Genomic DNA, 17,690 nt, shown 5'->3' with positions numbered 1-17,690 from the left:
CGAGATCAAGTGACCGCTGAGTACTTAAAGCGGTCCCACCCTCGGCTCGCCTCAGCACATACTGGCAGAGATTAGGGAAAGTGCTGCTGCTCATTCAGGGATAGTGTTAGTGTAGGATCCTGTCCTCAAGAACCCCAACGGTCCTTCTTAGGGCCACATCTGACAGTGTGCATTACTGTTGTGGCTGGCTGGGAGCAGTAGTGCACTTTTTTTTTTTTCCATCTCGGGCTGTGCAGGCCATTACAGCTATAGCGTTCTCAGTCTGCAGTCTATTATACAGAGTATAGGGAAAGTGCTGCTGATATAGGGAAAGTGTTAGCAGAGGTGTGTCTTCAAGAACCAGAACGGTCCTTCTTAGGGCTACATCTGACCGTGTGCATTTTACTTGGTGGCTGCTGGGAGTTGTAGTGCTACCATTTTTGTATTACGCAGCTAGGCCTGTTTGCAGCCTTTCGTCATATTTTTTTCTGGCTGGATTGTGCAGTAAAATACCGCTCTCACCGTGAAAGTGCACGCAAATAATTCCTAGCCTGCAGCTGCCAACAAACTTATTTATACCGTTCTGTGTCTGCAGTAAATTAGACAGCGGTCTCACCGCAAAACAGTACCGTTATATTACCGGGGCCACTGCAAAGTATTTTAGCTCAGCCGCTGTGCAGAGCGTCTCACAATACCATTTCCGTTGGGGGGGGGGGGGGGGGGGGTTGGCTTTAGAGTCTTTTCCCCCTCCACACAGCCTCTATAATCTACAAGTCTCTGCGAGCAGTAAATTACCCCTAGGTATCAGCGCAAGACAGCGGGTTACTTTTTTCAAGTCACAGCATAGAGCCTCCGTTATCTACAAGTCTCTGTGTGCAGTGAATTAAGGCCCAGTTGTCAGTGCTATGCAGTGGGGTAATTTATTTGGGCCCTGCTCTATTCTTAATCCGCCATGATGAGGAGTAGGGGTAAGGGTCGAGGACGTGGATGTGGACGTGGACGAGGACGCGGATGTCCAAGTGAGGGTGTGGGCACAGGCTGAGTTCCTGGTCCAGGTGAATCACAGCCGGCTGCCACAGGATTAGGAGAGAGGCAAGTTTCAGGGGTCCCCAGCTTCATATCACAATTTATGGGACCACGTGGTAGACCTTTATTACAAACAGAGCAGTGTGAGCAGGTCCTGTCGTGGATGGCAGAAAATGCATCCAGCAATGTATTGACCACCCAGTCTTCTACGCAGTCCACTACTCCCGGCTTAGGGACTGCAACTCTGAATCCTCTGGCTGCTGCTCCTCCTTCCTCCCAGCCTCCTCACTCCATGAAAATGACATATTCCGATGAGCAGGAAGACTCCCGGGAACTGTTCTCAGGTCCCTGCCATGAGTGGGAAAAAATGGTTCCTCACTCACCTGAGGAGTTTGTCGTGACCGATGCCCAACCTTTGGAAAGTTCCGGGGTCCGGATGAGGCTGGGGACTTCGGGCAACTGTCTCAAGAGCTTTCAATGGGTGAGGAGGAGGATGATGATGATGAGACACAGATGTCTATCACTGAAGTAGTAGAAAAGGCAGTAAGTCCGAGGGAGGAGCGCACAGAGGATTCGGAGGAAGAGCAGCTGGACAATGAGGTAACTGACCCCACCTGGTTTGCTAAGCCTACTGAGGACAGGTCTTCAGAGGGGGAGGCAAGTGCAGCAGCAGGACAGGTTGGAAGAGGCAATGGAGTGGCCAGGGTTAGAGGCAGGGCCAGAGCGAAGAATCCCGCAACTGTTTCTCAAAGCATCCCCTCGCGCCAAGCCTCTGTGCAGAGGGCTAGGTGTTCCAAGGTGTGGGGTTTTTTCAGTGAGAGTGCGGACGACCCATTAACAGTGGTGTGCAACCTGTGTCGCACCAAGATCAGCCGGGGAGCCACCAGTACCAGCCTCACCACCACCAGCATGCGCAGGCATATAATGGCCAAGCACCCCACAAGGTGGTACAAAGGCCGTTCACCGCCTCCGGGTCACACCACTGCCTCTTCCCCTGTGCCCCAACCTGCCACTCAGATCCAACCCCCCCTCAGGACACAGGCACGAGCGTCTCCTGGCCTGCACCCACACCTTCACCTCCACTGTCCTCCACCACATCCAGCAATGTCTCTCAGCGCAGCGTTCAGCTGTCGCTAGCACAAGCGTTGGAGCAAAAGCACAAATACGCCGCCACGCACCCGCACGCACAAGCTTTAAAGGTGCACATTGCCAATTTAATCAGCCTGGAGATGCTGCTGTACAGGCTTGTGGAAACGGAGACTTTCAAAAACATGATGGCGGTGGTCCCACGCTACTCTGTCCCCAGTCGCCACTATTTGTCCCGGTGTGCCGTCCCAGCCCTACACTAGCACGTTTCCCACAACATAAATCGTGCCCTCACCAACGCGGTTACTGGGAAGGTCCACTTAACCACGGACACATGGACAAGTACTGGCGGGCAGGGCCACTATATCTCCCTGACGGCACATTGGGTGAATTTGGTGGAGGCTGGGACCGAGTCAGAGCCTGGGACTGCTCACGTCCTACCCACACCCAGGATAGCGGGTCCTACCTCGGTGCTGGTATCTGCGGCGGTTTATACCACCTCCTCTAAACCCTCCCCTTCCTCCTCCTCCTACGCAACCTCTACCTCTCAATTAAGAAGTGTGAGCAGCACATCGCCAGCAGTCGGTGTGGTGTGGCAGCACAGCGGTGGGCAAGCGTCAGCAGGCCATGCTGATACTACTCAGCTTAGGTGATAAGAGGCACACGGCCTCCGAACTGTTGCAGGGTCTGACAGAGCAGACCGACCTCTGGCTTTCGCCACTGAGCCTCCAACCGGGCATGGTCGTGTGTGACAATGGCCGTAACCTGGTGGCGGCTCTGCAGCTCGGCAGCCTCACACACGTGCCATGCCTGGCCCACGTCTTCAATCTGGTGGTTCAGCGGTTTCTTAAAAACTACCCTCACTTGTCTGACCTGCTCGGCAAGGTGCGCCGCGTCTGCGCACATTTCCACAAGTCCACCATGGACGCTGCCACCCTGAGGACCCTGCAACATCGGTTTAATCTGCCAGAGCACCGACTGCTGTGCGACATGCCCACACGGTAGAATTCTACGCTGCACATGTTGGCCAGGCTCTATGAGCAGCGTAGAGCAATAGTGGAATACCAACTCCAACAGGGGCGGCGTAGTGGTAGTCAGCCTCCCAATTCTTTACCGAGGAGTGGGCCTGGATGGCAGATATCTGCCAGGTCCTCGGAAACTTTGAGGAGTCTACCCAGATGGTGAGCGGCGATGCTGCAATCATTAGTGTTACCATCCTGCTGCTATGCCTGCTGAGAAGTTCGCTGCAAAGCATAAAGGCCGACGCTTTGTGGTTGGAACAGGAGACGGGGGATGACAGTATGTCACTTTATAGCCAGACCACCCTCATGTCTATATCTCAGGGTGTTTTGGAGGAGGAGGAGGAGGAGGGGGAGGAGCAGGAGGAGGAGGAGGAGGAGGAGGAGGGGGAAGAGGCAGCTGGGCACACTGCAGAGGGTACCCATGCTGCTTGCCTCTCATCTGTTCAGCGTGTATGGGCTGTGGAGAAGGAGGAGGATCCTGAAAGTCATCTTCCTAGTGAGGACAGCCATGTCTTGCGTACTGGTACCCTGGCACGCATGTCTGACTACATGTTAGGCTGCCTTTCTCGTGACCCTCGCATTAGACGCATTCTGGCCAACACGGATTACTGGGTGTACACCCTTCTCGACCCACGGTATAAGGGGAACCTTTCCACTCTCATTCTCGAAGAGGAAAGGGCTACGAGAGTAATGCAATACCACAGGGCCCTGGTGGAAAAAGCGATGTTAAACTTCCCATCTGACAGCGCTAGCGGCAGAAGGCGCAGTTCCGAGGGCCAAGTAGCAGGGGAGGCGTGGAGATCAGGCAGCATGTATAGCGCAGCAGTGGAACACTCTCCAAGGCCTTTGCCAGCTTTATGGCTCCCCAGCAAGACTGTGTCACCACTCCCCAGTCAAGGTTGAGTCGGAGGGAGCACTGTAAAAAGATGGTGAGGGAGTACGTAGCCGATCGTACCACCATCCTCCGTGATAACTCTGCTCCATACAACTATTGGGTGTCAAAGCTGGACACGTGGCACGAACTTGCGCTGTATGCCCTGGAGGTGCTGGCTTGCCCTGCCGCTAGCGTCTTGTCAGAGAGACTGTTAAGTGCAGCTGGGGGAATCATCACGGATAAGCATACCCGCCTGTCAACTGCTACAGAAATGTTACAGGGGTCTGCCTATACTTCTGCTACAGAAATGTTACAGGGTTCTTCCTATACTTCTGCTACAGAAATGTTACAGTGGTCTGCCTATACTTGTGCTACAGAAATATTACAGGGGTCTGCCTATACTTTTACTACAGAAATGTTAATGGGGCCTGCCTTTACTTCTGCGACAAAAATGTTACTGGGGTCCGCCTATACCTTTGCTACTGAAATGTTGCTGGTATTTGTATGCCTATACTACTGCTACAGAAATGTATAGGGGTCTGCTAATACTTTTACAACAGAAATGCTACTGGGGTCTGCCTATACTTCTGCTACAGAAGTGTTACTGGTGTCTGCCTATACTTCTGCTACAGAAATGTTACAGGGGTCCGCCTATACTTTTACTACAGAAATGTTAATGGGGTCTGCCTATACTTCTGCTACAGAAATGTTACTGGGGTCCGCCTATACCTTTGCTACAGAAATTTTACTGGGGTCTGCCTATACTTTTACTACAGAAATGTTACTAGGGTCTGCCTATACTTCTGCTACAGAAATGTTACAGGGGTCTGCTAATACTTTTACAACAGAAATGTTACTGGGGTCTGCGTATACTTCTACTACAGAAAGGTTACTAGGGTCTGCCTATACTTCTGCTACAGAAATGTTACAGGGGTCTGCCTATACTTCTGCTACAGAAATGTTACAGGGGTCTGCTAATACTTTTACAACAGAAATGTTACTGGGGTCTGCTTATACTTCTACTACAGAAATGTTACAGGGGTCTGCCTATAGTTGTGCTACAGAAATGTTACAGGGGTCTGCTAATACTTCTACAACAGAAATGTTACTGGGGTCTGCGTATATTTCTACTACAGAAATGTTACAGGGGTCTGCCTATACTTGTGCTACAGAAATGTTACAGGGGTCTGCCTATACTTGTGCTACAGAAATGTTACAGGGGTCTGCCTATACTTTTACAACAGAAATGTTACTGGGGTCTGCCTATACTTCTGCTACAGAAACAACACTCTTGCGTTGTTGATGAGGTATCAGGCACCCAAACAAAATGAGTAGTGTGTGGACACATGGATTCCCCATTGTTATGTCACTCGCGGTACCTTGGGCCACACAAGGTATTTGCTGGGACCGAGCCTGACGCAGGGCGTGTTCACATACTTCCCACACTGACTATAGCGGATCCTGGTCATGGTTTCTTGGCCTTGTAATTCCACCTCCTCCTCCAGCTTGGGGTCATAGGATCAGCACTGGGCAACATGTATTTTCTCTCGTGTTACCACAGTTATCCATGGCACTGGTTTGGGCCAAACAAGAGGAGCGATACTGCACTAATGAGACGTTCACAGCTGCACTAGCATCGGAGTCCGCTTCATGCCCGGGATTGCTGAGGGTTTGTGCAGAGGCTTATGTCCTCGGCGCAGTGAAAGTCTGCCATGTTTGGGCACTCTGATTTCTTCATGATCACCACTTGCTATGTCACTCGCTGCACCTTGGGTCAAACAAGATGGAGGCTGGGACCGAGCCTGACCCAGGGCCTGCTCACTTACTTCCCACACAGAGTACTGCTGCATTGTGGAGATGTGCAGAAGTGCTGGGCTGACACCTGAGTCCCCTTTATGCCCACATTTGCGGCTCCTGACAATTTTGCGACGGTGGCGGCAAGGGATTAGAATGATGATCGTACGTCAATTTATCATCGATTCTCAAAAGCATTGTGGGCTATCGCCCCCCCCTTTCAAAGAGGGTCTCTGCAGTGTGTGCCTCCGGTTCCTCCTCATCGCAGACGCACTTAGAAATAGACATAAGGGTGGTGTAGCTATGAAACGAGCAGTTGGCATGAGGGCAGCTGAAGGCTGCACAGAGAAAATTTTGTGTGCGCTGTGGACGCAGGGTCGTGCGGGGGGTTGGGCAGCATGTAACCCAGGAGAAGAGGCAGCGCTGTGTCCCACAGGCAGGGATTGTCCTTGGTTGCAGGTAGTGTGGTGCTTAGCTAAGGTGTGCCTTGCTAATGAGGGTTTGTCCGAAGTAAAAATTGTTAGGGGGGGGGGCAGACTCATGCCCCCATTGTGGCTTAATAGTGGGACCTGGGAGACTAAGATGCAGCCATGCATGCTGCCCCTGCCCTTCCCTATCTGTTTCTGTGGTGTTTCCATGACTTTCAGATGTTTTCCAGAGTTTCACAAGTGAAGACCTATGCGGAGCATCAGTCATATAGAAAAATGCTCGAGTCACCCATTGACTTCAATGGGGTTCGTTACTCGAAACGAGCTCTCGAGCATCGCGGAAAGTTTGACTCGAGCAACGAGACCCCGAGCATTTTGGTGCTTGCTCATCTCTAGTAGAAATCCAAAATGGAGTTAGGCATATGTTTCTAAAGTTTTTCTTGTATCCAGGTCTCAGTAAAGAACCACCTTGTTGGTTAAAAAAATGTAGCATATTATATAGTATAGCTATAAATCAATGTTAAGCTAACTTTGTCAGAATGTATTTTCCTTATGAAACCAATTTACTGTTTTGAGTTTAATTAATGTTAGTTTTTCTAGCACCAGCTGTATTTTTAAATTCTGTGGTTAAGTGAACACTCTCCGTCCTTCATGGTGATCTTTCACCATACCTGTAACTTTTTATCAAGTTTACCATAACTCTTAATTCGGAAACTCCTTGCTTCTATATCTTGTTTTCATGTTTTTGACATTATGCCAAAAAATTGTATGCCAAAGAATTCTTCACAAATGTCAGAAATGTTGTGGAATTTCTGCTGCCTGATTTGGAGTGGAAATTCCATTGCATTTACAGGACAAGGCACGTCGAAGAGATTTCTCAGATATATTATTGTGAAGGGGGCCTAAGCAATTGAATGACGCTGAGAGCTGCCTCTGATTGGTCCCTGCGCTCAGCCAATCAGAGGCAGCACTCACTCACCCATTCATAAATTCATGAATGGGTGAGTGAGAGCTGCCTCTGATTGGTGAGGGCTATGACCAATCAGAGGCAGCCCATTCAGCAGGCGGGGATTTTAAATCCCCCGCCTGCTGAATACTACACAGAGCAGTTCAGGAGAACTGCCGGCCGGACGCGGCTGAACTCCGTCTGCAGGGAAAAGGTGAGTGTATATATATATTTTTTATTTTTACACAATTTAGGATGTTTTTTAGGGAAGGGCTTATATTTTTAAGCCCTTCCCTAAAATTCATCCCGCGCTCGCCGGCAGCCCATTGCTTTCAATGGAGCCGGCTGTATTGCCGGCTCCATGGAATTCAATGGGCTGTGCGGCAGAGGATAGCGGGCAGCACTGGACCGTTTCGGCGAAAACGCTGCTAGCTGCAGATTTTTCAGTGAATCGTCGGCCCCGGTCACGCGATTTGCAGATGCGCATCCGTCATGCTATCCGCAAATCGCGCGAAAAAACGCCCTTCTTCGATATCTGCCAATTTATTTCGCAAGATTTCAACTTCGTCTTCCAAATTGTTATGTGAGTCCGCCAGTGAGTTATGGGCTGATGCAAATTCTTCCATTTTACGCTCTGTATGGTCTACTCGACCTCCCAGCTCCTCCACTGACGCATTTATGCCAGCTAGGCTTCTGGCAATATCTTTTTGTATTGAAGTCTGTAATGCCAGCATAGCCTCTTTCATAAACAGCTCAGAGGCTGCCTGGTTGATAGCTGGAATATCTTGTAGGGTCATTTCTTGCGAGAGGTCAGGGTTGGAAGAGTAACGGACTCTTTGTTTTAATGGGCTGGAAGAGTTTGAATGATTATTCTTTGTTGTTGCTGAGTTAGACGGTGGGCGCTGTGGTCCCCTCTTGCTGTTTATCCCCACATGAGTAGGGAGAGATAGATCGGTGGGGTTTATGCAAGCCCAGTTCGAAAGAGGGTTGTTGGTCGTGGCAGGGGGGTCGTTCGGAGCACTCTCAGAGTGTGTTGCATTAGTGAGATCATGTGTTTCTGTGAGAGTATAGTTGTTTCGTACTGTTGTTTGGTCTTCCAGAAATTTGCATACTTCTTGAGGAATAGCGCATGAGTTACTTTCTATATTGGGCTCTGTATTGTTAAACGCTTTTATTGCCTGTTTATCACAGTAACTTGTGGTTGCTTCTGGATGTACAGATTGAGACTTGTTGCAGAGAGGCTTTTCAAGGGTTAATTGTGCACTCCTAAAAGGCTTCAGTGTAGAGGCAGAGTGCTTATAAGAGTCTCTGTTTTTAACTGTGTCTTGGTGTCCAGGGCTTATAATAGCCTCTTGATGGGCTTTCTTATTGTTTAGGGTAGCCTGTTCCCCTTCTGGCAGATTTACCGCAAGCCCGGTGAGTGACAGTGTCGGGGGATCTGTGTTACTGTCAGAGCGGGCAGGAGAGACTTCCCGAGCCGCGGCTGCTTTGCTAGTGATCACCGCGGGGGGGGACACACCACGGGGGGTCTCCGAGGAGATCTGTGTGCATCAGAGGGATCCCTGCTGTTGTTTTTCAGCCGGGCTTTAATGGGGCTGGCCGGGGATGCATCGGGAGAGGCAGCGGAGGTGTTAGCTGAGTCGGCTGCAGGAGGATCCCCCGTGTTCCGGCGTGCGCGGCTGCCTGACAGATCGCCGGCACCTTTGTTACTGTCAGAGCGGGCAGGAGAGGCCTCCCGAGCCGCGGCTGCTTTGCTAGTGATCACCGCGGGGGGGGGGGGGGGGGGGGACTCCACGGGGGGTCTCCGAGGAGAGCTATGTGCAGCAGGGGGATCTCTGCTGATGTTTTTCAGCCGGGTTTTATTGGGGCTGGCCGGGGATGCAGCGGGAGAGACAGCGGAGGTGCTAGCCAAGTCGGCTGCAGGAGGATCCTCCGTGCTCTGGCGTGCGCGGCTGCCTGACAGATCGCCGGCATCTGCTGTCAGCGGAGGGTCTCCGGATGAAGTAGGGAGCAGATTCATCCTACCTTGAGGAGATTTAGGGAGGCTTCTGCTTCCACGGCGGCATGTGTCCTCTCCGGCAGTGTTAAGTGTGGCTTTCATCTTTTCCTCCTCTCTCCTGGGGCGCGGGAAACCTTGGGCGCCATTTTCTGTTTCTTCACCCCGGCTCCGTGTGGCATAAAAGTCTGTGAGTCTCTTAGGAGGCAGGTTTTTTTCTCTCCTGGGCATATTGCCGGTGTTGCGGAAGGCTTCTTATGATGAGTGGGGTTGTTTTTGGCTTGTTTCCCCGTCGCTTGTGAGTCGCTGGGTAGGTTATAAGGAGAGCTGTATTAGAATACGTCCATCCAGGTCTCCTTCCAGGCCATGCCCCCAAAAAACGCCCTTCTGACCGAGGCTTAAGGTTGCATTTACATAGGTGATGCCGGGTTGCGCTCAACATTTTTGGGCACAACTCTCATCGCACAGCACATAGTCACTTTGTCCATGTGTGTGTAGTATGCAAGATTCCACACATTGTATTTCCCATTCATGTCCAAGAATCATATAAAAATGTGACTTACAGCAATTTTTCAAACGCAGACCTCCAGTCTGAGTGAAAAATTTTTCATGTGAATGAACTAATTCAAATTTTTCTTGTGAGTTTTGTCCATGTCCACAGGACAGAACTCGCAAATTTAAGGGCCGCGTGAAAGTGGCCTAATAGAAATGTTATAAGTTTGTCTACTTTCTGATTTGAAGATAAAGATATATAATTTAATACATTTTATTCCTAGCAGATAATCCCACCGAGAACTCTGAGAGAAACTTCATGCTATCGCCTAATTTTATAGTAGAAGATATCGTGCAGCACTCTTCAGGAGAAAAGCTCACTAACCTTCATGAACAGCCAGGACATCACAGTTTAGATAAGAAGCCATACTCCTGTTCAGAATATGGGAAATGTTTGACGGATAAAGCAAATTGTATTATACCTGAGAGAAGTCACACAGGGGAGAAGCAATTTCCATGTTTCGAATATGAAAATACCAAACTCAAAGATCATCTTACAATTCATTCAGAAGAGAAAACATTTTCAATTTCAGAATGTGAGAAATATTTTACAAGAAAATCAAATCTTGTTACGCATGAAAAAAGTCACACGGGAGAGAAGCCATATTATTGCTCAGAATGTGGAAAATGTTTTAAGCACAAATCAGGCCTTGTTAATCATGAGAGAATTCACACAGGAGAAAAAATGTTTTCATGTTCACAATGTGGAAAAAGCTTTACACAGAAATCAAATCTTACTACACATCAGAGAATCCATACAGGAGAGAAGCCTTATTCGTGTTCAGTATGTGGTAAATGTTTTACAGACAAATCAAATCTTGTTACACATGGAAAAAGTCACACAGGAGAGAAGCCATATTATTGCTCAGAATGTGGGAAATGTTTTAAGCACAAACCAGCCCTTGTTAAACATGAGAAAATTCACACAGGAGATAAGACATTTTCATGCTCACAGTGTGGAAAATACTTTACACACAAATCAAATCTTATTATACATCAGAGGATTCACACAGGAGAGAAACCTTATTCATGTTTCAAATGTGGAAAATGTTTTACAGAAAAATCACAACTTGTTACACATAAGAGAATTCACTCGGGCGACAAGCCGCTTCCATGTTCAGAATGTGCGAAATGTTTTACAAATAAATCACATCTTGTCACACATGAGAGAATTCACACAGGAGAGAAGCCATTTGCATGTTCACAATGTGGAAAATGCTTTAGACTCAAAACAGATCTTGTTAAACATGAGAGAATTCACACAGGAGAGAAACCATTTGCATGTTCACAATGTGGGAAATGTTTTAAGCTAAAATCATATCTTATTAAACATTGGAGATTTCACACAGGAGAAAACCCATATTCATGTTTAGAATGCGGGAAATCTTTTAAGCTAAAATCAGATCTTGTTAAACATGAGAGAATTCACACAGGAGAGAAGCCTTTTTCTTGTTCAGAATGTGGGAAATGTTTTACAGAAAAATCTAATCTTGTTAGACATCAGAGAATTCACACAGGAGAGAAGCTTTATTCATGTTCAGTATGTGGTAAATGTTTTAGAAATAAATCATGTCTTGTCACACATGAGGGACGTCACAAAGGGCAGAAACCATATTCATGTTCAGAATGTGGGAAATGTTTTACAGACAAATCAACTATTGCTAGACATGAGAAAATTCACACAGGAGAGAAGCCATATCCATGTTCAGAATGTGGGAAAGGTTTTATACGAAAATCAGATCTTGTTAAACATCAAAGGACTCACACAGGAGAGAAGCCGTATTCATGTTCAGAATGTGAGAAAAGTTTTACAGATAAGTCAGACCTTGTTAAACATCAAAGGATTCACACAAGGGAGAAGCCGTATTCATGTTCAGAATGTGAGAAAAGTTTTACAGATAAGTCAGACCTTGTTAAACATCAAAGGATTCACACAAGGGAGAAGCCGTATTCATGTTCAGAATGTGAGAAAAGTTTTACAGATAAGTCAGATCATGTTAAACATCAGAGGATTCACACTGGGGAGAAGCCGTATACATGTACAGAATGTGAGAAGAGTTTTACAGATAAGTCAGGTCTTGTTAAACATCAGAGAACTCACACAGGAGAGAAGCCATATTTATGTTCAGAATGTGGGAAATGTTTTGCTAATAATGACAAACGTAGGAAGCACCAGAGGCGTCACTTAGGGAAGAAGCTATTTTGATCTTTTTTATGTATGAACAGTTTTACAAGGAAATTTCGAAAGCTCAACAGAATTCACATAGAGAAAAACAATATTTTTGTCTGGAATGGAATGTACGAAAAATACAGCTTTTTGGGGGGATTTGTTTTTACAGCCTTTTCTGGACAGCAAAAATAGTATAGTCTTTTTATTTTGGAAATCAGTTCAATTACAGCAATACTAAATTTAGTGAATGAAAAAAATCTCTAATTAAAAAACCTTCATTATTGTTGCCAAATTCAAAGCCCTTTTTTTATTTTTCCATTGCTGTACTTATTTTTTATTGGATGAGCTATAGTATTTAGTGGTACCATTTTTAGATACCTACAACTTTTTGTTATACAAACTTGCTTTGCATATTATTTACAAAGATTACAGTGCAGGATAAATGCAGATTTTAGTAGTTTGTAAATATAAATTTTACTAGTACGTATATATAGAAAAAGAAAATAAAAATATCAAATTTTCCTTTTGTCCATTTTAATTTAGTGTATTGTGTCAACTTATACTGATGTCAAGACACTCGAAATTCCTGTGCTCCAGGCAGCAACTCTGCCTGTCGAGCAATTCAGCTTACTGCACAGCTTTTAATGTTGAATCATGCCCTAGTCCTTGATCCAGATGATCCAGTTCCTGCTTCCCTGGATCCGCCCTGTTCCCTTGACTAGCCTCGCCTTGTACCTCCCTCAGTGCATGATTATTGCGCTCCCAGGTTGTAGTTAGCCCCACCACCTGCCTGCTTCTCTGAACCAAACTACTACTACCATATGCTGACCTCTGGCTTAGCATGACTATGTGCTTGCAGTTCCTGCTTCCCTGCTTACCACCTTACGAAAACAGGTTGGTGAGTTTCAAGAATTTTGTGCCACCTAGCAGGGGAAGGTTGCTGACCTTCAAAGGGAGATTGCTCATTTACAGGGACAACTTCTAGAGTTGCGCAATTCCAATTCTGCTGTTCACATACCACTGCCAGCTAAGTTTTGTGGGGATCATTGCCAGTATCAAGGGTTCCTCAACCAGTGCTATATCTATTTCCAGATGCAACCCGCACTGTTTACCAGTGACAGAAAGAAGGTGTTATTTATTGTCAACCTCCTCACAGATGAGTGGCTTGCATGGGCCTTGCCGTATGTGGAAAACAATTATAACCTCCACATTAGTCTTGATGCCTTCACTACCGTTATGGATCAAGTCTTTGATCTTTGATCACTGTGCCACCGCAGAGGGTAGGTTACATAACCTACAACAAGGGCAATGCTGTGTTGTCAAATATATGGCAGAATTTCATCACTGGGTGACTGATACCACATAGAACTTGGCTGCCCAGAAGAGTCAATTCCGATGAGGATTACCTGAACCAGTAAAAGATGAGCTTGCCAGAGTCCAGACCCCTGACAATTTGGTTGTGTATTCAAATTGATTAGAGACTTTCCTGAATGTAAAAAGGAGAAGGCGCAGGTTTTAGGGAATCACCCTGCCTATTCTTTCATTCTTCCAGCTTTTAACAACCAAGAAAAGACTGAAGACGTCTCTGAACTAATACAGATTGACGTAATCCGCAAACCTCTTTCCCTAGCAGAGAAGGAAAGGTGCAGTACGGATATATCTTTATTATGGGGGCTTGGGACATTATACTGCCCCAACAAGTTCCAAAGACTATTGCTCTTACCAGTTCTAAGACCATAGGCAAATCTGACATTCCCAAACGGCTGGGTTCGGTATCAAAGGTCATCCCATCAATCACGCAAAATAAGTATGAGATACGTCCCTCATCTTCTCACTTTGTCATTCCCATACAGGTCCTAATTGGAGTACAACAATTGCAGTGCTCTGCTATGTTAGATTCTGGAGCTGGAGGAAACTTCATGGACTTAAAATACACTCTTGATAACAATATCTCAAGTAAGACCAGAACCATACCAATTGAGATGGAAACTGTGGATGGATCACCATTGTCTTCGGGGCCTGTAATTAATGAGACAATTGAACTTGGAATCCTTATTGAACTTAATCATCATGAAACGATTAGTTTCCATCTTATCTCTTCTCCCAAATTTCCAGCTATTCTAGGAATCTCTTGGTTTTTTACACACAATCCTTTCATTAACTGGGACTTAAGGACTATTACCTTCCCCACTGAGTACTGTAAAGAAAGATGTCAAATGTCACTACCCACCCTCGAACATACCCAAACCTTTGAAGGTTGTCAGCAGATTTCTGATAAGTTGCCACCTCAGTACCAGCAATTTAATGCTGTCTGCAGCAAGAAAGAATCTGACCAACTAACCTCTCATCGGCCATATTTATTGTCCAATAGAATTCAACCATTCTTTTCAGGCGATTTTAAAATCTTACCAAATCAGAATTATGGTGACTAGTAGAGATGAGCGAGCACCAAAGTGCTGGGGTGCTCGTTGCTCAAGTCGAACTTTCCGCGATGCTCGAGGGTTCGTTTCGGGTAGAGAACCCCATTGAAGTCAATGGGCGACTCGAGCATTTTTGTATATCGCCGATGCTCTCTAAGGTTTTCATTGGTGAAAATCTGCAAAACCCAAGAAATTGCTGGAAACGACACAGAAATGGATAGGGCTGCATTTCAGGTTCCCAGGTTCCACTATTCAGCCACAATAGCAGCAAGAGTGGGTCCCCCCCTTTACCACTTTATACTTCGGACAAACCCTCATTAGCAAGGAACACCTTAGCTAAGCACCCCACTACCTCCACCAAAGCACAAGCACCGCCTGCGGGACACACCCCTGCCTCTTTTCCTGGGTTACATGCTGCCCAACCCCCCCACCCCCCACCCCGCACGACCCAGTGTCCACAGCGCACACCAAAGTGTCCCTGTGCAGCCTTTAGCTGTCCTCATGCCACACGCTGGCCTCACAGCCACACCACCCTCATGTCTATTTATAAGTGCGTCAGCCATGAGGAGGAACCGGAGGCACACACTGCAGAGGGTTGGCAGGGCCAGGTAGCGACCCTCTTTAAAAGGGGCAGGGCGATAGCCCACAATGCTGTACAGAAGCAATGAGACATCCAATCCTGTGCCACCTCCATCAGGAGCTGCAAACGTGGGCATAGCAATGGGGAATCCGTGTGCCACACAGTATTCATTCTGTCAAGGTGTCGCATAGCTCAATCCACACTGCAAGGGGAAAGCCTTCAGCGCTCTGCCCCCTACCCAAGTCAGTCAGTGTCTTTGTCCAGACAGGTCAAACACCGCGATGGGAACTAAGTTTGCACCAACAGCATAGGGGGGTCCTAGGAAGCCCAAGACATGAACAAAAAATTGATCTGAGCGGCCAAACATGGCAGACTTGCACCGCGCCCACGACATAGGCCTCGGCCCACAGCTTCAGCAATCCTAGGCAGGAAGCAAACTTTCACTGCACCAAGGACATAGGCCTCTGCACAAACCCCCAGCAATCGCGGGCCTACAGCAGACTCCTATGCTAGCGTAGCTGTGCATGTCTCATTAGCGCTGTATTGCTCCTGTAGTTTGTCCCATTGCAGTGCCCCGGATAGTAGAGCTAACGTCAGATTAAATACAGGTGGGCTTCGGCTCACACTGCATGCCCCAGTCAGACGGGGTTTTTTTATAAATAGTCACAGGCAGGTACAACTCCGCAATGGGAATTCCGTGTGCACCCACAGCATGGGTGGCTCCCTGGAACCCACCGGCAGTACAAATATATCCCATTGCAGTGCCCTGGACAGCAGAGCTAACGTCAGATTAAATGCAGGTGGGCTTCGGCCCACACTGCATGCCCCAGTCAGACTGGGTTTTTTTTATAAGTAGACACAGACAGGTACAACTCCCTATTGTGAAGTCCGTGTGAACCGACAGCATGGGAGGGTCCCAGGAAGCCACCGGTGGTACATAAATAAATCCCATTGCATTGCCCAGCACAGCTGAGGTAACGTCAGATTAAATGCAGGTGGGCTTCGGCCCACACTGCATGCCCAACCTGACCGGGGTTCTTAATACATAGACACAGGCAGGTACAAATCCCCTATGTGAAGTCCCTGTGGACCTACAGCATGGGTGGCTCCCTGGAACCCACCGGCGGTACATAAATAAATCCCATTGCATTGCCCAGCACAGCTGAGGTAACGTCAGGTTAAATGCAGGTGGGCTTCGGCCCACACTGCATGCCCAACCTGACCGGGGTTCTTAATACATAGACACAGGCAGGTACAAATCCCCTATGTGAAGTCCCTGTGGACCGACAGCATGGGTGGCTCCCTGGAACCCACCTGCGGTACATAAATATATACCATTGTAGTGCCCAGCACAGCTGAGGTAACGTCAGATTTAATGCAGGTGGGCTTCGGCCCACACTGCATTCCCCAGTCAGACCGGGGTTTTTAATACATAGACACAGGCAGGTACAACTCACTAATGTGAAGTCCGTGCATATGACTGAGCTACTGGAATTCACAGCGAAGAACCAGTCAAGTGGCCAAAGGCCAGTGGTAGGCCTTAAGTATTTTGCTTCAATTTTTTAAATTGGTGAGGTGAAAAACCAGACAGACACCGTATGCAGCGTATATATGTATACTCTTTCCCTCTGGCGGGATGACGGCGATCATGTAACGGACACAGCAGAGCCAGGAAACAATTATGCGCAAGCCTGTAGTCAGACCTAAGTGCGTATGACTGAGCTACTGGAATTCACAGGGCAGAACCAGTCAAGTGGCCAAAGGCCAGTGGTAGGCCTTAAAGGAGATGTCTCGAGGAAGCAGTGAATTTTTTTTTTTGCCCAGTCCCCCTAATTAAACATACATTACTAATTACCCCTGTAAATGACTTTCCTAGCTGGTTTCTACTTACCGTTCCAGCGTTTCAGCAACTTATAAAACTTTTTCCCAAGATGGCCGCCAGCTCTTTTCGCATCGCTTGCTGTAGCCCGACGTGCGCGCTCCCGAGACGCTACCAGCTGTGTCTCCATGGCAACCAGACGCCCCGCAGCCGCCCCGCAGCCGCCGACCGGACCCCTGGAGTGAACACGGCCGACCAGTCACCCACCGCCAGGCAGAAGGTAACCGGCGCAGCCCCCCCCCATCACAGCGGCAGCCCCCCCCGGCCCAGCGTTAGTTCCCCCGGCGCAGTGACAGCCCCCCCCGGCCCAGCGACAGCCCCCCCCGGCCCAGCGCTAGTTCCCCCGGCGCAGCGACAGCCCCCCCGGCCCAGCGCTAGTTCCCCCGGCCCAGCGACAGCCCCCCCCCGGCCCAGCGACAGCCCCCCCCCCCCCGGCCCAGCGCTAGTTCCCCCGGCCCAGCGACAGCCCCCCCCGGCCCAGCGACAGCCCCCCCGGCCCAGCGCTAGTTCCCCCGGCGCAGCGACAGCCCCCCCCATCGCAGCGGCAGCCCCCCCCCGGCGCAGCCCGCCCCCGGCGCAGCGGCAGCCCCCCCGGCCCATCACTTACCAGGACGGCGGGACAGCTGGACGGCGGGACAGCTGGGCGGCTTCTCCGGACAGCTCGGCAGCTCTGCACCTTCCTCTAACAGAGGAAGGTACAGAATGGCCGCTCCAGCGCGCTCCCGAGCAGTGACAGCTCGTCTGCGCATGCGCAGAAGAGCTGTAGCGGGGAGCACACTGAAGCGGCTCGTGCTGAATGGAGAAGACCGGACTGCGCAAGCGCGTCTAAAAAAGCAAGCTGCCAGCGAATTTAGACGGAACCATGGAGACGAGGACGCTAGCAACGAAGCAGGTAAGTGAATAACTTCTGTATGGCTCATATTTAATGCACGATGTAT

General features: G+C 48.6%; 1 protein-coding gene across 1 annotated transcript in view; it reads left to right on the top strand.

Moving 5' to 3' along the window:
* LOC136614116 (zinc finger protein 585A-like) overlaps nt 1-12,315 on the top strand; it is an 89,137-nt gene extending 76,822 nt beyond the window's left edge. Inside the window, exon 9 of the mRNA XM_066594102.1 lies at nt 9,931-12,315. Coding sequence (XP_066450199.1) covers nt 9,931-11,909 — 1,979 coding nt within the window. The 3' untranslated portion in view covers nt 11,910-12,315. The remainder of the gene's footprint in view (nt 1-9,930) is intronic.
* Nucleotides 12,316-17,690: the final 5,375 nt, after the last annotated feature.

This window comes from Eleutherodactylus coqui, chromosome 1, assembly GCF_035609145.1.
Source record: "Eleutherodactylus coqui strain aEleCoq1 chromosome 1, aEleCoq1.hap1, whole genome shotgun sequence".
Taxonomy (NCBI): domain Eukaryota; kingdom Metazoa; phylum Chordata; class Amphibia; order Anura; family Eleutherodactylidae; genus Eleutherodactylus; species Eleutherodactylus coqui.
This window is presented reverse-complemented; position numbering and strand designations above follow the sequence as displayed.